This window comes from Pristiophorus japonicus, chromosome 8, assembly GCF_044704955.1.
Source record: "Pristiophorus japonicus isolate sPriJap1 chromosome 8, sPriJap1.hap1, whole genome shotgun sequence".
In the NCBI taxonomy this organism is placed as follows: Eukaryota; Metazoa; Chordata; class Chondrichthyes; family Pristiophoridae; genus Pristiophorus; species Pristiophorus japonicus.
Genome location: NC_091984.1, coordinates 50,723,988 through 50,744,603, shown reverse-complemented (window position 1 = coordinate 50,744,603; position 20,616 = coordinate 50,723,988). Strand labels below are relative to the sequence as shown.

Genomic DNA, 20,616 nt, shown 5'->3' with positions numbered 1-20,616 from the left:
CAGTATCTGGAATCTGGTGTTAGAGACTGAAAGAGAGGCGTACGGGCACGACGGGATAGTGTATAAGGTATGAGTAAGTAGATAGCGGGAGGAGGCTGACTAACCAGTTTGATTTTTTCCCTTTAGTAAATAAGGTCGGTGCGGTAGGGAGCTGATCACTCCAACCTAGAGCTGAATCTCCGGTGGTAAGGAAACACGCTAGCTTTGTTGCGAAGACAAAAGGTCCCCACAGAGTAGTCGTGGCAGTGAGTATTACAGGAACAAAGGGAAACATCCGAGACTGGCGAACATGGAAGGTAAGGAAGGGAATGTAAAACGCGGGCCGCCCGGGTCGTTAATTAATTAATTGTAACTTGCGTAATTACGTAATGCCATAAAAAGCTGATAGTGACTATCTTAAGCGACATATGGATCCAAAAATAGAGCCGGCCAACCAATTAATAAGCTTTGTTGAATGAAGAGAGACTTTTGTGAATGTCCGTCTTGAGTGAGAGTCCTGTGAGATTTTTTGACAAACAGAGTGAAAGTTTATTTAACCCTTTGTAGTGTTGTCCTGTATGTGGGAAGTTTTAAGACATTTTAAGTTAGGAACGCAGGTGTGGATATATTCAGATGATAAGTTACGGAGCTAGGAAATGCACAAAGGATAGGTTTGTTGAGTAAAAGATAAAAAAAATACATGGTCCCAGTGGTTGAAAAAAAAAAGAATTTATTTGACACGCTCACTTACTTGTCGAAAGAAAACATGCAATGATTGATTACATTGGGTTGAAAGACATAGATTTAGTCTAGGAATGAGATAAAGAATGCCTTTTAAAACGCTCCCATTTTCCTTTGTGTAAAACCTTGACACGAAAGCTTCTAAGCTCAGTAAAAAAAAAAAAAGGGTTTTAAATAAAGTTTGGCATTACAAAAAATTTGAAGTGGGATTCGGAGATATTAAGAGAAGGCACAGCAAAATACTGAGATGGATTCTAAACTAAAAAAAAAAATTAATTAAATTAAATCTGGTCTCTTAAAGAAAAAAGGAGGAAATAAAACTAAAAGGTTTGGAAACAATCTAGAAATACCTTCAGGGATCAGGTCAAACTCCTGGACGAGTGGCGAACTATCTGCGAAGGTGTAAAAGGGACTTTTGAAAAAAGGTTAAAACAGCAAGCTTTGGCAGTTTAGAAGAGACATTTTAACGATATTGTAACTGGAATTTGAGATAACGAAAAGCAGCCCTCAAAGCCTATGTGCTAGACTCTGTTCTAGTTATGGAGAAAAGAAAAAGATAAAGACGCAACTTTGAAAGTAAACAAATTGAACGATTGGAAAGAAAAAGTGTCTTCGATTGTCTGATGATTTTAAATTAACAAATTTACGGAGTCACGAGCCCTCCGTGTAAAATACAAAACCTAATTTGAAGAAAGGTGATCTGAAAAAAAAGACGTAACGCACTAATTAGGTGCTGGAAAAATAAAAAGGGGTGTTTGCGATGGAAAAACACATAACTTACTAAATACCAGTTGACATCAGCTGAGAATAGCTCTTTTAGCAGCCAGTAATAAACCAAAACAGGTAGCGGTTATTAAAATTAAAGTCCACCAAAGGGAACCGGACCGAACCGAACCAGTCCAGATTGGCTGAGTTACCAGGGAAATAAAGCTGCAGACGTAGCTGCACAGAAGGCATTAGAACAGGAAGAGTGTGAGAAAGCCTCAGTCAGTGCCGCTGGGGCCCGAGACGAACAGATAAGTATTGAGAAACTACACCAGGACACTTCTGAGGAGGAAATAGGTATGTGGATAAAGCAGGGCGCAACGCAAGGGAAGGATAACGTTTGGAGACGAAACGACAAGGTAATGGCGCCTGAACGCATACAGAAAACCTTATTGGAGTTGCATCATGGTCTGTCTCATTCAGGATGAGAGGCCATGACCGGGAGTCTTGGGAGAGATTGGTGGTGGAAAGGGATGGGGAGAGATATTGCCAAACATTGCCATCGATGCGTTACGTGCGCACAATATAATCCAGTCAGGCCCATTAAAATTAAAATGGGACACCAGCCCCGTCCACGGGGGCCATGGGAACACATACAAATTGATTTCACAGGTCCTTTGCCCCCATCCCATGGAAAAAGATATTGCCTAGTGATTATAGATCAATTTACCCGGTGGGTGGAAGCTTTCCCCACACGTGATTGCACTGCCTCAACAGTGGCAAGGATATTGACCGAGCAAGTGATTCCCCGATGGGGAGTGCCTCTTCAGATAGATTCTGACCAAGGCACCCACTTCACCGGGAAGATTGTAAAAACAGTATGCCAGCTGATGGGCATAAAACAAAAATTCCATATCCCCTACCACCCGCAGAGTTCTGGAATGGTAGAGCGCATGAACCATACCCTCAAAAACGACCTGGCAAAGGCCATGCAAACGTCAGGAAAAACATGGATGGAAGTATTACCCATTATATTGATGAAGTTAAGAGCCACAACAAACCGGACAACCGGATTAACTCCTTATGAACTAATGACAGGAAGGGCGATGCAATTACCAGAGAACATCATAACAGGTGGGGCCGATGTAGGCCCATTAAAAGACAAAATAAAACGGTATGTTTTGGAACTAAGTACTCAATTAAAAGGGATGCGTAAATTAGTTTGGGACAATCAGGAAGAAAGAGACGCGGAAGCAGAGCTTACAAAGCTCCCTGATGTCCCGTTGGCGGGAAGTCGCGTTATGGTAAGGGTCCTCCCGGGAAAACCGGGGTTTGCCCCAAAATGGATAGGACCATATGAGGTTATAATCAGTGGGGATACTTGTGCCTGCATCGATATTAAAGGGAACGGGCAATGGAAACATTGGACCCCAGCTTAAGGTTTTTGAACCAGCCGTTTAGCACACGTATTAGTTGTTGTTGTTGTCCATTTACAGATTGAAAGCGATAGATTCTTCAAGCAAGCCATACGGCCATTTTGCCTTTGACTATTTGTTAAATATAGAGTAATAAGATGAAATTATATGTTGCGATCGGTGCGATTATCATAGTTTGTGTTCGGTCCGGCCTGCTAGCTAGACCGAAGCGAGAGTTACATGTGAATACCTTTTTGTACATGTCTTATATTTATGCGCAAATTGGGAACCTTTCTAGTTGTTGGGCATGTTCGCACATCCCCATACATAGCAAAGGAGGCATCCCCTTGAGGTCAATCTCCCTTAACATTTCGGAAGTAGCGGAGTGGGTAATGCGACAAAACGGTACAGGAGAAGTAAATGATACTTGGAATCAAAGTGGGGATAAAGAAACGTGGAGATCGGGGGGGTTATCTTTTGGATGCATTTGACAGATGGTACCAGCCGGAATATAATAGGGTGGTACGACCCCTGTTCCTGGTTTTGACCAACACCTCAGGAGTTGGAAGGCCCACCGCTGACATTTGTTTCACTAGAAACCTGATCGGTGAGAAAACAGGACTGGGAGCCTAAAATTAGGTGACGACGGGCGCTGAGAGAGAGAGATTGGGATCGAATCTAACAGCATACAGTGGCACTTATTTTGTGTGTGGGCACAAGGCCTACCCCTGGTTGCCTCAGGACTGGAGGGGATCCTGTTATTTGGGATATGTGGTCCCCTTCGTCAGACGGGTACGTACTTTAGCAGAAGTACAAACACCAGATCGACTAAGACGAGATCTTACCCCGGTAGAGAGGCTATTTGGGGTCATGATGCTCCCATTCGGGATAGGACGCACCATGGATGAATTACGTAACCTAGAGAGAGTACTGGAACGGATAGCTAACGACACTGCTGAAGCAATGGAGGACATAACGGCTGAAATGGTAGCCATACGCACAATGGTACTCCAGAACCGAATGGCCCTAGATTATATACTAGCACAAAGTGGGGGCACATGTGCCTTAATTGGAGCTGAATGTTGCACTTACATTCCTGATAAGTCAGAAAACATAACCAACCTCGCTGATCACATAAGAAGGGAGGTAAAGAAGTTATCCACGCCAGTAGGAGGACCTGGCTGGTTTGACTGGCTATTAGGGGAATCCTGGGGGTCCTATCTTATGCATGGAGTAATTATTCTGGTTGTAATAATAATTACTTGCTGTCTGATTATCGGGTGTTTTAATATCTGCTGTAAAGTTATGATGGCTCGACTGATGCCAGTAGCCAGTGTAATCGCCGAAGAAGAAGTACACCTGATGGAAATACCTGAAGACACAAAGGATGAAGAAACAGACGACGTTGACACCGACCACTTTCTTTGAAGGGTAGCCTAGAGCTACGGGCAAGGTGGACATACGGAACACCAGGGAAGTAACATACCCCAAAGGCCGTGTATATATAACACCATGCAACCATCATTGTGGTCATCTGGATTTCGTGAACATCCTCCAGGACCAAAAGGGGGAACTATTGGAGCAGATTTTTGGACATAATAAAGCCTAGTATACCAAACATTTGTCCCCCTCGAATGAATTTTGTAAGAGACAATACTGATGCATTATTGTATGCTTGCCTTTACTGGTTATAGGAAGCCTGGCACTTGTTTTTTCTGTGAAAACAGGGGAATTAGGCCTCTTCTTTGTTTATAATGGCCTGTCACAATGCGAGGCTGGCTTATATCAAGACCCCGGCCTTGAACGGTAATTGTATGAAAAGCTTTGTAAACCTAGTAATGCGATGATTGGATATAAGGACTGTTGCTAAGGCACGTGATGTAAAGTGACGTAATTTGTAAGATAAAGGAACCTCGCAGGCGATTTCAAATTGAGAAAGTGGTTCAGCAGGTGCGGGTCTCTAACACTTCTCCCAAAGCTTTGTCTCCGATTTAATAAACCTCACTTTAAATACAGTCTCGGAAATATTTTTCCACAACAGCCAGTTCATTGGATATATTCAAGAGGGAGTTAGATATGGCCCTTACGGCTAAGGGGATCAAGGGGTATGGAGAAAAAGCAGGAAAGGGGTACTGGGGGAATGATCAGCCATGATCTTATTGAATGGTGGCGCAGGCTCGAATGGCCTACTCCTGCACCTATTTTCTATGTTTCTATTACACTCCACAAGGTAGAATCCCGAGGAACTGGTTTCTGCCCCATTTTCAGCACTCCTCCAACAGTTGCACTGGAGATGTGGCCAGGCTTAGGACAGCTTTGGGGCTACAATCTACCTTAGACCTTTGTCAAATATTCATTTAAAGTATCAGCGTAATTGCAATTTTGAGTTTGATGTACTGACTGACATTTTAAATCAACAGTCTTTGGCCTAGAAATTTGGGTCCTTTGTGCCCAGGCACACACGACTTTCTGCCCGGACACAGTGCCACCAACGACTCCTGCTAAATTCCACGGGGTATTAGCAGTGGCGGTAACCCATAGTGCCCCGCTGCACCGGCGATGACAATGTCATCACCATGTGCAGCACCCCGTTTTTACCCCGGAACAAAAATTGGGAAGCCACCCCTGAAGCTGTGCCAGGCGATGCCAGTGATAGCTTCAGGGGACGTGAACCAGGCTATAGGCCATCCACTAGTTCAAGGGGAGGTGACGGCCATGTTAAAAATTTTTTTGATGTTTTTCTTCGGCACTCCATTGGCGCCACAATCGCGGGGTCCGTGCCACAGTCGTTCAGCCCGGCACTCTGCTCGAGTGCCGGGTTGTTGGCACGGCACCCCTGCTCCCCCATGATCCATGGAGGCCTGGTTCTTACCTGCAGAGTTTTCAGCTTGGGCCTTCTCTGTTAATGAAGGGGAGAGACCCTCCTACGCGGCAGCGCTACGCAGCCCAGTGTGCAGCGCTGCGTCCCGCTTCCGACCCATCCGCCACACTGTCACCCAAGAAAGGAAGTGAAGCGCGTTATTTTGGCTCCATTTCCTTTCGGGGGCGGTAACCCGTATTTTGAGAAAGAGGCGAGACTTTTGCAACTGGCCCATCTCCCCGATGTCACGCCTCCAAACAGGGCGCAACGCAATTGCTACCCTAATCTCCTCTACGTCTGGCTCAGAGGACTCAACAAGCTGATCCTGGTTGGTGGTCAGAATCTGTTTCTTGTGAAAAAACTCCACCTGGGCTAAGGGATGCAATGATTCAGTTTTGTTAGAATTGGTCAAACAATAGAACTCTTTATAAAAACAAAAAATGTGCAATATACATTAAAGATTAAAATGTAAATTTAGAGTGAACTTCAGGAAAGTCTGGGACACTTTAGACTCAGTAAATTACACTACAAAGAACTATGATGACTATTTTGTCTTAAATCAAGAGACCAAACTTTGGAAGGGTGGGGTGGGGGGAGGGAAGAGAGAAAAGAGAACCCGACTCTCTCCCTCATCCTTACCCCCTCACCCCCCTGCTCTGTTCAGCCTCTCACCCCAACCCACATGCTCCTACCCACACCACCCTCTAAAAATAATGCTTTTGTGATAAATACATTGATTTCATTCAAATCCCTTCATTCAATAACTTCAATTAGCTGTTGTTTACATGCAAATATGCCCCCATTAATCAAACATCAACTGATGTGGTCACAGCAGGTTTGCAAATACATCTCTGGTCCTCCCAAATTAAATACAATCCAACAGTTTAAAATAGGTACTATGTTTAGGATTTAAACTAATAAAATACATTTGGAGGAAATTTTACTTCTGGACTTGGAGTTCAAAGCCAAACCAGACAAAAATAACCAAGTTAAAAAAATCCAAATGGTAAATGGTTGGACCAACTTCAAGTAAAATTCCAACAGCAAGGGAAAGACAGTTGAAAAACATCCTTGTATCCATCCCAGGGAAGGATTCTTACTCAAACTTTATAGATCATCACTGCATTCCTGATGCATCAAGAGAACAGTTTCCAGTTTCAAAATACACTTTTAATGCTCAGAGAGACTGTGAAACGTTCACCGTCAACCAGATTACATTCCACTTACATGGGAACTGTCTTTAATTTAGAGCACTTGGGAAAATTAAGTTTTAAGATATATCATATCCTTTGCACGTTATGCTCAGATTTAAGTTCACTTCAGACATTTTTGTAGCTATTCTCTATTTAAAAATAAAAACAGGATTAGGCCATTTAGCCCCTCAACCTGTTTCCCCATTCATTTAGATCATGGCTTGCCCGCCATTGTTCCATATCTCACGATACCCTTACTAAAAGCCTACTTTCTCAGTGTTGAATGTATTTCTCTTTTTAACATTTCCTTTTGTATATACTGGTCTGGTGTATAACTTTTCCATTTAGCACGAATAACTTGTATTTATATAGTGCCTTTAACACAGAAAACATCCCGAGGTGCTTTACAGAAATGTAGTCAGACAAAAATGGATGCCAAGCATGAACAAAAGGAGATATTAGGAGGCGTGACCAAATGCTTGGTCAAAGCGGTGGGTTCTAAAGGGGATCTTAAAAGGATGAGAGGGAAGGGAAGAAACAGAGAAGTTTAGGGAGGGAATTTCACAGCATGGGGCCTAAACAGCTGATTGCACGGCTGCCAACGGTAGGGCGAAGGGAGGAAGGATGCACAAGAGGCCAAAGTCAAAAAAACAGAGAGCTTGGTTGGAGGCTGTTACAGAGAGAGAGATTTAAATACAAGGATGAGATCTTTAAATTGGAGGAGTCAATGTAGGTAAGCAAGGACAGGAGTGATTGGTGAGCGAGACTTGGTGTGGGATCAGTTGAAGTCTGCCCAATATTGCAGTTCATCCAATGCTGAATATCAGAGAAGCAGCCAGGCAGTGCAGGAGTCAAGAAGTAAAACTGAGCGTCATCAGCGTACATGTGGAAGCTGACAACATATCTTCAGATGATGTCACCAAGGGGCAGCATGTAGAAGAGTAGAGGAACACAAGAACATAAGAATTAGGAGCAGGAGATACGGCCCCTCGAGGCTGCTCTGCAAAGAGGCCAAGGATATATTCTTGGAGAACTCCAGAGGTAAAGGTGTGCAAGTGGGATGAGAAGCAATTGCTGGAGATGCTCTGGCTACGATTGGCTAGGTAAGAGTTAATGCAAGTAGTTACAGGGGCAAAGTTTGACTTTATGCGGTAGTGTAAAACGAATGCTAGCGAATCGGCCTATTTTACATCTCTCCCGATTTTTTATTTCCATTTTAGGGAAAGATGTAAAACAGGCTCCCAATTCACTATCACCCATTTTACATTATTACAAAAAGTCAAAATTTACCAAAGTAATATTTGAAATGTATTTACAAGGCAGGAAGGCAAAGCAGAAGGGAAGTTTAAGTGTTTTAGTAACATCTTAATCCAAAGGTCTTTCTCTATCTACCCCCATATGCATTATAGGTATTATATATTCTATATATGCAAAATTACTTACTGTCCAATGATAAGTTGCTTGCAAAATATTTCAGGAAAACAAATATTTATGAGTCACTTAATAATGTCTCAATTATTTTGCTGAATGGAATTAATTGCACTGTAAATACAATAACTGATTGAAAAATAATTATGTGTTGTCTGCATTCCAAACTGCAATTTGAACTTCAATCCCACAGCTCACCAGCACTGCTAGATCAATGTGAGCTTTGTGTCACTGGTTTGACTTGTCTCAAATAGAAATTTTCCAGAAGCTGTGTCAAATAAAATATTGGGGGTGGGGGGAGGAGGGGGTTGCAGAGAAGGGATGTTTCCTGGTTGTGTGAAAGGCAATACAGATTGTTAATCCAGTTCAGGCCAAACAGCATTCTGTTCAAGGAATGCATGAACAAAACTGTTTCGTCTACTATCTTTTCCCCACAGTGGCCTTTCTCTATATTCCAGCCAACATCAGGTAAATGTAACATTTCAAGAAATATAAATAAATAGTAAAGAGCAAGAGTCTTTTTTTCCAAATATGTTCTCTTCTTTACTGCTCGCGTGTCATGTCCTGCTCCCAGATCTCTGCCAATGCTGGTCTGAACCATTTATCAAAAGTGATATAAGTCTCTGGCGTAGAGATGATGCTCCCTCTTTCCTGATATGAGCCAGGTACTTCCCTAACTACAGTGATGTGTCACTAAGCAGATGCGACTATCACAAACTCTTGAATTTTAATGTATCAAAACTCTTTTACAGTTACAGAATGGATGCGCTTTATCAGGGATTTTTTTTCAGGTTGTTTTATGCTGGCTGCATTTAAAAGCACTTGTCTCCTGGATCCAGCAGTCTTCGCCTTACTTTAGCTGGTGGGTTTCATGAGGCCTGCAAAACCCAACCAGCCAGAGATTAAATTAAAATGGAGGTTAAATGTGAGGCACGGCAGCCTCATTATAATAGTTACATAGGAGACCCACCTCCTGGAAGCGGGATGGCTGCCATCCAATGGGCCGAAGTTTCCACAAGAAAAAAACGGGCGTCCCTCCGAGCTGGGCGTCCGTTTTTCGCGCCTAAAAAAATCCTCGGTATTCTCCACCGACTTACAGGTCCTGTGGCACTCGGCGCAGCCGGCACGAGCTGTGGGGGGGGCGGAGTCAGGTCCCTGTGCTGAAAACAGTGCCGGGACCTCTGCACATGCGCGCTACAGTCGGCACGCAAGTGCAGTAGCTCCAGGCGCCGAACTGTGTGGGAGGGGCCCGAAGCACGCAGCCCCTAGCCCTGGCCCAATGGCCTCACTGGGGCTGCGTGAATGACGCTCCTCCCACAGCCAGCTCCTGCTTCCCCCCACCCCCGACCAGACCCGACACTCGCTCCCCCCCCCCCCCGACCAGACCCGACCCGAGACCCGCTCCCCCCCCGACCGAGACCCGAGACCCGCTCCCCCACCCCCGCCGCGACCAGAGACCCACTCCCCCGCCCTGACCCGACACCCGCTCTCCTGCCCCCGCCCCGACCCGAGGCCCGCTCCCCCCCGACCCGACCCGAGACCCGCTCCCCGCCCCGACACCCGCTCTTCCCCCCCCCCGACCCGACACCCGCTACCCGACCCGACACCCGCTCCTCCCCCCCCTCTCCCCCCCCCCGACCCGACACCCGCTACCCCCCCCCCGACCCGACACCCGCTCTCTCCCCCCCCCCGACCCGACACCCGCTCTCCCCCCCCCCCCACCCCGACCCGACACCCGCTCTCCCCCCCCGACCCGACACCCGCTCTCCCCCCCCCGACCCGACACCCGCTCCTCCCCCCCCGACCCGACCCCCGCTCTCTCCCCCCCCCCCCCGACCCGACCCGACACCCGCTCTCTCCCCCCCCCGACCCGACACCCGCTCTCTCCCCCCCCCGACCCGACACCCGCTCTCCCCCCCCCCACCCCGACCCGACACCCGCTCTCCCCCCCCGACCCGACACCCGCTCTCCCCCCCCCGACCCGACACCCGCTCTCCCCCCCACCCCCGACCCGACACCTGCTCTCCCCCCCCCCCGACCCGACACCCGCTCCTGTTCCCGACCCCCCCCCTCTCTCCCCTCCCCTCCCCTCCCTGACCCCCCCTCCCTGACCCTCCCTCTCTCTCTCCCTCTCTCCCTCTCTCCCTCTCTCCCTCTCTCCCTCTCTCCCTCTCTCCCTCTCTCCCTCTCTCCCAGCGGCACGAACGCTGCAGAATTCTCCCTGGCTGAAGCACTTTCACACAGGTAGGAAGATGGTTTATTTAATCTTTTCTTGGCTTATAAATGTTTATTCAGGTTGGATTTATTTGTATAATATTTGTAGAAGTATAAATAAGGATTTATTGTCAAATTTAATGAGTTCCCTTCCCCCCCACCTCGTTCTGGGCGCCTAATTTGTAACCTGCGCCTGATTTTTTAATGTGTAGAACAGGTTTTTTCAGTTCTACAAAAATCTTCACTGGCGCCATTCTACTTTAGTTTGGAGTACATTTTCACTGTGGAAACTTTCAAATCAGGCGTCAGTGGCCGGACACGCCCCCTTTTGAAGAAAAAATTATGTTCTAAACTAGAACTGTTCTACCTGACTAGAACTGCAGAAAAAAAAATGTGGAGAATTGCGATTTCTAAAATAGTCCGTTCTCCACCAGTTGCTCCTAAAAATCAGGCGCAAATCATGTGGAAACTTGGGCCCATTAAGTGGACGGGTTCTGGTCGGGACTCAGACTTTTAACACGAACTTCCCACTCGACCCTGACCCACCCGTTTTTTTAAGAGTTAAAATTCACATGATGTGGGGAAGGGCGGGACTACTAACTCAAGTCCTACATGTTGCTGTATCATACATTAATAAACTCCTGTACCATTGGGTTATTCTTATTTATTTAGCTTCTAATTAAGAGGATTAACCATTTTACTGGATCAGTCAATCGTCAGGGAGGCTCATAAAACAACCTAGAGTAATTTGCTGTCCAAATTTTCCTCCCTAAATGATATGCCTGACCTTGCCCACCTCTCTGGTAGCACAGCTAAGTTCAGGAACTAAGCAGGAGAGCATGGTCATAAAACCATACCACAGCATGCCGATGCTCCAAAACACTTCATAATTACACTTGAATCCATCAGTCTGGCATTTCTAGAATCAATTACATAGTCAGCAAATTTCCATGACTGCCAATCTTCAACTCAACAAAGTTTCACATCGGTACGTTTTCTGTGACTGAACAGTATGAGAATCTCATACATTTCCTCAAATACTTTAATCAACTCACTGTACAAAAGCTATACAGTGAACAAGAGCAGATGTTTTAAACAGCGTGAACTCCAAGCTATACTAAGTGTTTATTCAGTAAGTCCAACAGGACTCTTGAAAGGTTTTATTGTGCTTTCCAAAAAGGAATTGCAGCCACTGGCTGTGTTCTCTCCAAGATTTCATTACTGTGCAATTAAATCACAAATTCCAACTTCTTATCAAGTTGCAGATCATACTTATACAATTGCCTTCTCTCCACCCAAAGCAATTTTTCCCTCATAAATAACTCATACATGTTCCATGTGGTTTTCATTACAAGCTTTATTCCATTATGTGCCTCACATTTTTCATTTACTGCTTAGTACCAAGTCCTCGTTAAAACCATTGCATCAGTCAGGATTATTGTTAAATTTTCAGAGCAAAAGCCCAAATGGTAAAGTAATTGGAAGAGACAGATGGGGAAAAGCCATTAGGCTCAGCAAATATCTTTTTCATAGATCTACCCACTATAAACTTAACCCATTATTTAATCAGAAATGCATTAGATTGTTTCTTGAACCCATTTATACTGTGTTCATCAGTAGCTTTCACAGTAACTTATTGTACATCTAGATAGACAAGCATCAGATGTAATTTAATGTGGGGAAAAAAAGGAATGGGAGTATACAGTTAATGAAAAAATACTAAAGGGCGTGGATGAGCAGAGGCACCAAGGGATTCAAATACATGATTCCATGAAAGTATGTGCAGATAGATGAAACCATAAAAAGACTAGTAGGTTTATTGGTTTGATAAATAGGGGCATGGAGTACAAGAGTAAGAGGTAATAATGAATTTGTACTAAACATTCTTTAGTCTAGTTAGATTACAGTGTGTAATTTTGGATGCCCCATTATAGAAAGGATATTAAAGCCATAGAGAGCATACAGTGTGAGTGACAGGACACTATACTTAGGAGCAAATAGACTTGAGATACTGGAGGAGATTTAATAGATGTCTTTAAAATTATGAGCATTTTAGAAATCCAATAGGGAATTCAGAAGAAACTTCTTTACCCAAAGAGTGGTGAGATTGTGGAACTCACTACCACAGGGAGTGGTTGAAGCAAATAGTATAGATGCATTTAGGGGAGGTTAGACAAGCATATGAGGGAGAAGGGAATAGAGGGTTATGCTGATAGATTTAGATGAGGAAAGACAGGGGGAGGCTCAAGTGGAGCATAAACGCCAGCATGGACTGATTGGACCAAATGGCCTGTTTCTGTGTCGTATACCCTATGTAATTTTAATAAAGTAAATAGGGAAAGACTATTTTTTGTGATTGGGGAGCCAGTGACAAGAGGGTCATCAACTTAAAATTATCACTAAGAGAGTGAGGCAAGTGATTAGGACACAAATCTTTACACAAAAGGTTGATAGAACATAAAATGCTTTGCTAGAGGGAGTAATTGAGACAGAGACCATTGCCTTTTTGAACGAGGATGAGAATTTTAAATTGGAGACGTTGGGGAATCAGAAGTCAATGTTGGTCAGTAAGTACAGGGGTGATGCACACATTAAGATAGGGGTAGCAGAGTTTTGGATGAGCTGAATACCGGGGCCTAAAGGGTTAAATTATGAGGACAGTTTGCATAAACTTGGCTTATTTGAGTTTAGAATATTGAGGGGTCATCTAATCACCGTGTTTAAAAGATTAAAAGGATTTGATAGGGTAATTATTTCCTCTGGTGTGGGAAATCAAGAACAAGGAGACATAGGAGCCAAAATTGCCCCCCCACCGGAAACACGATGCACCTAGCGTGTTTGAGCTGTTTCCAGCACCGCGATGGATGTGGTGGCCCCTTGCGTGAAATACTGCTTTTTGGCTTCTTTTTTTCCCCGAGCAGACCTGAAGCCAGTCATAATGGGGGTGGAAGTGAGGCGGAGTGTAGAAGTTTGGTCACTAGAGGGGTGGAAATGGAGTGGGCAGACTGTCATCACGCTGGCGCATCACCACGTCTCCCCCATTCACTTAAAGGAGAGGGCTGCTGCGAACTCCGTTTATTTTAGTTAGGTCCACTGGGCCAACAGGGAGGGTTTTGGCCGGGCCAGCGGCCTGGCACACAAGAGGGGGTGCCAGACTGCGGCTGCCTGCAGGTGGCCTGACTGAACCCAGGACCATAATTATTGGGCCGACCTGGCAGTCGGCCGATAAATAAAAAATAAGATGACGGCCGCGGAGAGTTGTGAAATAGCTCCTTAAATGTACGCCACTGTTTATCAACCGTCCTACACTTTAATCTATTTTCCCAGTCCACTTTAGCCAATTCTGCCCTCATACCTTCATAGTCTCCTTTATTTAAGCATAGTACGCTAATTTGAGATCCAACTTTGACACCCTCCATCTGAATTTGAAATTCAACATGCTATGATCACTCATATCGAGGGGATCCTTTACTAGGAGATTGTTTATTAATCCTGTCTCATTGCACAGGATCTATGATTACCTGTCTGAAATACCTCATCAGTCAAGCATATTTTTACCCAGAGCACGGCATTGATAGATGGAACTGATTTTTCTCACCTCTGCATGCAGGTCCAGGCTGAGGTCCACTGCAGTTTCTCCCAAAATCTCCCTGATTTCATTTCTCTCACATGTAGGGACACATTCCTCAACTAGTTTCCACAGTGATGAAGGTTGTGCATAGTTATCAGAAAATCCATTGACTCCTTCCTCACCCCTCAGATTCATAGCGATGTGTTAAATCCAGAGGCATTAGAATTTGGGTCGATGGTTCCGTTCGAGAATTCAGAAAAACGTTCCACAAATTTCTGACATAGAATCAGCAAGGGAAAACAATCAAAGGGATAAACGCATCAATAACAACCAACGTACTCAGGAATAGTCAAGCAGCATCTACTCAAAGATTGGGCAGAATTATTTAAAGAAGAGCTAGCTGACAATTTTCAAATTGTTCATTTAGGTAGAATTTGTCCAGGGATTTGTGTTGAACAAGCTGTGAAGAGAGGAGGGGAGGGAGAGTGCGCGAGGGGGAAGGGCGGGCGGTCGAGGGCGAGGAGGGAGCTCAGGGGGAGGGCGCAAACAGTGGGTGCGGGGGCGGGGAGGGGGATGACGCAGGGGCGGGGAGGAGCGGGCAGGAGGGGGAGAAAGAGAGAAAACGGGGGGGGGGGGGGGAAAGAGAGAAAACGGGGGAGGGGGGAAGAGAGAAAACGGGGGGGAGGGGAAGAGAAAACGGGGGGAGGGGAAGAGAGAAAACGGGGGGAGGGGAAGAGAGAAAACGGGGGGGAGGGGAAGAGAGAAAACGGGGGGAGGGGAAGAGAGAAAACGGGGGGAGGGGAAGAGAGAAAACGGGGGGGAGGGGAAGAGAGAAAACGGGGGGGAGGGGAAGAGAGAAAACGGGGGGGAGGGGAAGAGAGAAAACGGGGGGGGAGGGGAAGAGAGAAAACGGGGGGGAGGGGAAGAGAGAAAACGGGGGGGAGGGGAAGAGAGAAAACGGGGGGGAGGGGGAAGAGAGAAAACGGGGGGGAGGGGAAGAGAGAAAACGGGGGGGAGGGGAGAGAGAAAACGGGGGGGAGGGGGGAGAGAGAAAACGGGGGGGGAGGGGAAGAGAGAAAACGGGGGGGAGGGGAAGAGAGAAAACGGGGGGGAGGGGGAGAGAGAAAACGGGGGGGAGGGGGAGAGAGAAAACGGGGGGGAGGGGGAGAGAGAAAACGGGGGGGAGGGGGAGAGAGAAAACGGGGGGGAGGGGGAGAGAGAAAACGGGGGGGAGGGGGAGAGAGAAAACGGGGGGGAGGGGGGAGAGAGAAAACGGGGGGGAGGGGGAGAGAGAAAACGGGGGGGAGGGGGAGAGAGAAAACGGGGGGGAGGGGAAGAGAGAAAACGGGGGGGAGGGGAAGAGAGAAAACGGGGGGGGAGGGGAAGAGAGAAAACGGGGGGGGGAGGGGGAAGAGAGAAAACGGGGGGGGGAGGGGAAGAGAGAAAACGGGGGGGGGGAAGAGAAAACGGGGGGGGGGAGGGGAAGAGAGAAAACGGGGGGGGGGGGGAGGGGAAGAGAGAAAACGGGGGGGGGGAAAGAGAGAAAACGGGGGGGGGGGGGGAGGGAGAGAAAACGGGGGGGGGGGGAGAGAAAACGGGGGGGGGAGAGAAACGGGGGGGGGGGGGGGAAAGAGGGAGAAAACGGGGTGGGGGGGAAAGAGAGAGAAAACGGGGGGGGGGGGAAAGAGAGAGAAAACGGGGGGGGGGAAAGAGAGAGAAAACGGGGGGGGGAAGAGAAAACGGGGGAGGGGGGAGAGAGAAAACGGGGGGGGGAGGGGGAGAGAGAAAACGGGGGGGGAAGAGAGAAAACGAGGGGGAGAGAGAAAACGGGGGGGATGGGGAGAGAGAAACGGGGGGGAGGGGGAGAGAAAACGGGGGGGGGGAGGGGGAGAGAAACGGGGGGGGGGAGGGGGGAGAGAAAACGGGGGGGGGAGGGGGAGAGAAAACGGGGGGGGGAGGGGGAGGAAACGGGGGGGGGAGGGGGAGAGAAAACGGGGGGGGAGGGGGAGAGAAAACGGGGGGGGGAGGGGGAGAGAAAACGGGGGGGGGAGGGGGAGAGAAAACGGGGGGGGGAGGGGGAGAGAAAACGGGGGGGGGAGGGGGAGAGAAAACGGGGGGGGGAGGGGGAGAGAAAACGGGGGGGGGAGGGGGAGAGAAAACGGGGGGGGGAGGGGGAGAGAAAACGGGGGGGGGAGGGGGAGAGAAAACGGGGGGGGGAGGGGGAGAGAAAACGGGGGGGGGAGGGGGAGAGAAAACGGGGGGGGGAGGGGGAGAGAAAACGGGGGGGGGAGGGGGAGAGAAAACGGGGGGGGGAGGGGGAGAGAAAACGGGGGGGGGAGGGGGAGAGAAAATGGGGGGGGAGGGGGGGAAGAGAGAAAACGGGGGGGGAGGGGGAGAGAGAAAACGGGGGGGGGAGGGGGAGAGAGAAACGGGGGGGGGGGGGAGAGGTGCGAGAGAGAAAACCGGGGGGGGGGGAGGGAAGAGGTGCGAGAGAGAAAACGGGGGAGGGAGGGGGGAAGAGAGAAAACCGGGGGGGGGGGGGAGCGGCGAGAGAGAAAACGGAGGGGGGGGGTACAGAAAATAGGGGGGACGGGGGAGGGAGAGAGAAAGCAGGGAGGGGGGAGGCGAGAAGGGGGGGAGGGAGAGAAAGCGGGGGTGTTGGTTCCACAGCATATTCTTCTGAGAAACCATTCCGAATACACTATCAACACTTCCGCGAGGCTACCTTTGACAACTTCATTTGTCCAATCAATATGGAGATTGAGATTAGAAACATAAAAATTAGGTGCAGGAGCTGCCCATTCAGCCCTTTGAGCCTGCACCACCATTCAATAAGATCATGGCTGATTATTCAACCTCAGTACCCCTTTCCTGCTTTCTCTCAAATACCCCTTGATCCCTTTGGCCGTAAGGGCCATGTCTAACTCCCTTTTGAATATATCTAACAAACTGGCCTCAACAACTTTCTGCGGTAGAGAATTCCACAGGTTAACCACTCTCTGAGTGAAGAAGTTTCTCCTCATCTCGGTCCTAAATGGCTTACCCCTTATTCTTAAACTGTGACCCCTGGTTCTGGAACTCCCCAGCAACGGGAACATTCTTCCTGCCTCTAACGTGTCCAATCCATCAGAATTTTATATGTTTCTATGAGATCCCCTATCATTCTTCTGAACTCCAGTGGATACAAGCCCAGTTGATCCAGTCTCTCCTCATATGTCAGTCCTGCCATCCTGGGAATCAGGTTGGTGAACCTTCGCTGTACTCCCTCAATAGCAAGAACGTCCTTCCTCAGATTAGGAGACCAAAACTCAACACAATATTCTAGGTATGGCCTCACCAAGGCTCTGTACAACTGCAGTAAGACCTCCCTGCTCCTATACTCAAATCCTCTAGCTATGAAGGCCAATATACCATTTGCCTTCTTCACCACCTGCTGTAGCTGCATGCCAACCTTCAATGACTGATGTACCATGACACCCAGGTCTCGTTGCACCTGCCCTTTTCCTAATCTGTCACCATTCAGATAATATTCTGTCTTCCTGTTTTTGCCACCAAAGTGGATAACCTCACATTTATCTACATTATACTGCATCTGCCATGCATTTGCCCACTCACCTAACTTGTCCAAGTCACCCTGCAGCCTTTTAGCAACCTCCTCACAGCTTACACCGCCACCCAGCTTAGTGTCATCTGCAAACTTGGAGATATTACATTCAATTCCTTCATCTAAATCATTGATGTATATTGTAAAGAGCTGGGGTCCCAGCACTGAACCCTGCACACCCCACTGGTCACTGCCTGCCATTCTGAAAAGGACCCGTTTATCCCGACTCTCTGCTTCCTGTCTGCCAACCAGTTCTCTATCCATGTCAATACATTACCCCTAATACCATGTGCTTTAATTTTGCACACTAATCTCTTGTGTGGGACCTTGTCAAAAGCCTTTTGAAAGTCCAAATACACCACATCCACTGGTTCTCCCTTGTCCACTCTACTAGTTACATCCTCAAAAAATTCTAGAAGATTTGTCAAGCATGATTTCCCTTTCATAAATCCATGCTGACTTGGACCGATCCTGTCACTGTTTTCCAAATGGGCTGCTATTTCAGCTTTAATAATTGATTCCAACATTTTCCCCACCACCGATATCAGGATAATTCCCTGTTATCTCTCTCCCTCCTTTTTTAAAAAGTGGTGTTACATTAGCTACCCTCCAGTCCATAGGAACTGATCCAGAGTCAATATAATGTTGGAAAATGATCACTAATGCATCCACTATTTCTAGGGCAACTTCCTTAAGTACTCTGGGATGCAGCCTATCTGGCCCTGGGGATTTATCGGCCTTCAATCCCATCAATTTCCCTAACACAATTTCCTGACAAATAAGGATTTCCTTCAGTTCCTCCTTTTCGCTAGACCCTCGAACCCCTAGTATTTCTGAAAGGTTATTTGTGTCTTCCTTAGTGAAGACAGATCCAAAGTATTTGTTCAATTGGTCTGCCATTTCTTTGTTCCCCATTATAAATTCACCTGATTCTGACTGCAAAGGACCTACGTTGGTCTTCACTAATCTTTTTCTCTTCGTATATCTATAGAAGCTTTTGCATGATTATTGCCGTACCTTTCTTACAAGCCTCCGTTATTTCTTGATCTATACTCAATTGTATTAAATATACAGGTATTCATGGAAACAACAAGCATCATTGGAGGCTTCAGCTGGTGCGCAGGTCACATTGATTTACTCTCCCTAATCAGACCCTGGAGCATTGAGCACTGCAGGCAACCTACAAGATATCCATGCTGTTAGACAGGAAGCTTTGGCCTGCATATCTGACTTAGATACTGATATTTGATTTGCTTTGATACTACCATATGGAAGAAGATTCTCCCCTTGGCATTAGTCACTTCTGATGCCCATGCTTTCGATAAATATCTATCTCCAATTGGTGTATCTCAGTAAGTTTATTTAATACATGTATTAATCAAAATATCAATAAATGTTTCAACAAGAGCCAAAGCAAATTCTACTTTTGATGATTACAGTCATGGGAACAAATCACAACTGTCAACAAGTCAGTCATTTATAACATCTTTACACAGAGGTTTAATGGAAAGAATGGCAACATCAGTAGACAGCAGCCAACTTGTACTCTTGAGACTTAAACAAGGGAAAGGACGAGAAGGTTCTGGTTTGTTTAAATGAAATTACAGAGAGAATAATGGATGGATGCAAAGAAATAATCTCAAGGCGTTTACATATAAATCATAAATTTTGATAAAAGTTCAAGTTGCTTATATCCAAATGCCTTTTTAAACAAAAAGTTACTGTCATACTGGTTAAAAAAAAAATCTCTCAATACAAGAGTTGCGGGGTTGTTGAAACACCTCCAAACCCGCCTCAGCATGTGCACTATTCTCCAGCCCTTTAAACAGCAGCAGCATTTAAAGGGCTGCAGCCACTTGTTGTCCAACTTCCCTCTGCTGACAGAGAGCTCGCTCTTCAGGGCTCTGAAAGCACTAGGCCTGCAGTCTGCACGGCCCCCGGCCTGCGAGCACCATCGGAGCAGGCCGGGGAGCGGAACGAGCAGCATGGCGGTGTACCAGGCAGTAGAGCAACGGCAGTGAAAAGGGACGTCATCAAAGTCCAGGTCAGTGATTGGAGCGTGGGCAGGTACTAAAGGAGCACCAAGGTCGGGCCGAAGGCACGGCGAGAGATTGTAGAGGGATGTGATCGGGGTCCAGGAGAGGCAAGGGCCCAGGGACAGCATGGGCCAGCCCACACTGCGCACTAGGTCCGTGGAGCAGAGCAGGTCTCCAGTCGTCCTGGTTAATCCTTGCCACCAGACCAAGACCTGGCTCTGTCAAGCCCGTGTGGTGGCTGGTGTGCAACGGGCACCACACGTTAAAAAAATCCACGCACAGGTATCTTCCACCCTTCAGGATGTAGTTCGGACCAGGTATTTTAGGTCCATCATTGAAACACGTGAACTTTTTGATGTGGAAGCAAGTCATCCTCGGTTGGAGGGACTGCCGATGATGATGGAAGAAGCCGATCCAGGGACACTGACGCCACAAGACTCGCCCCATCCCGAGCCGCAACGCCTGGCTCGTCCCCCGGAAAGTGACCGAGCCGCTTAACCTTTTCGGGGGACACAGGCGGACAGTGAACCGCAGCGACAAGAGAGTCAAGGTGGGCGGGAGGGAACAGGCTACACTCACCTCCCGCTCGGCGGGCAGGGCCGGCCTGCAGCCCTTCAGCTCAGCGCGGCTATCCGGGTCTCTCTCCGCACACCAGCCCCCTCCCTAACACCGTCGCCATCACAAACTCTCATCTCCAAGGCCCACACCTCGCGAGAACAATCTCTCTTAAAGCTGGATTTACCGTCCTACAACTCAAAATACCACGGAGCTCACCTTAAAGCGATACGCGGTGGCGATGATCGGAAACGGTGCAATCAAATACAGTGACAACTCAACAACGTGTTGTTCCAATTCTTTTTCAAGCTTTTA

The 20,616-nt window shown here is 47.4% G+C and overlaps 1 protein-coding gene across 2 annotated transcripts in view; it reads right to left on the bottom strand.

Annotated features, from left to right (window-relative positions):
• ccdc24 (coiled-coil domain containing 24) overlaps positions 1-20,415 on the bottom strand; it is a 191,937-nt gene extending 171,522 nt beyond the window's left edge. Inside the window, exons 1-2 of one of the 2 annotated variants that reach the window (XM_070886772.1) lie at positions 20,326-20,415; positions 14,134-14,381 (exon numbers count right to left, since the gene is read on the bottom strand). In XM_070886772.1, coding sequence (XP_070742873.1) covers positions 14,134-14,301 — 168 coding nt within the window. In that variant the 5' untranslated portion in view covers positions 14,302-14,381; positions 20,326-20,415. The remainder of the gene's footprint in view (positions 1-14,133; positions 14,382-20,325) is intronic. The other variant, XM_070886773.1, reaches the window with a different exon arrangement.
• Between the last annotated feature and the right edge of the window lie 201 nt (positions 20,416-20,616).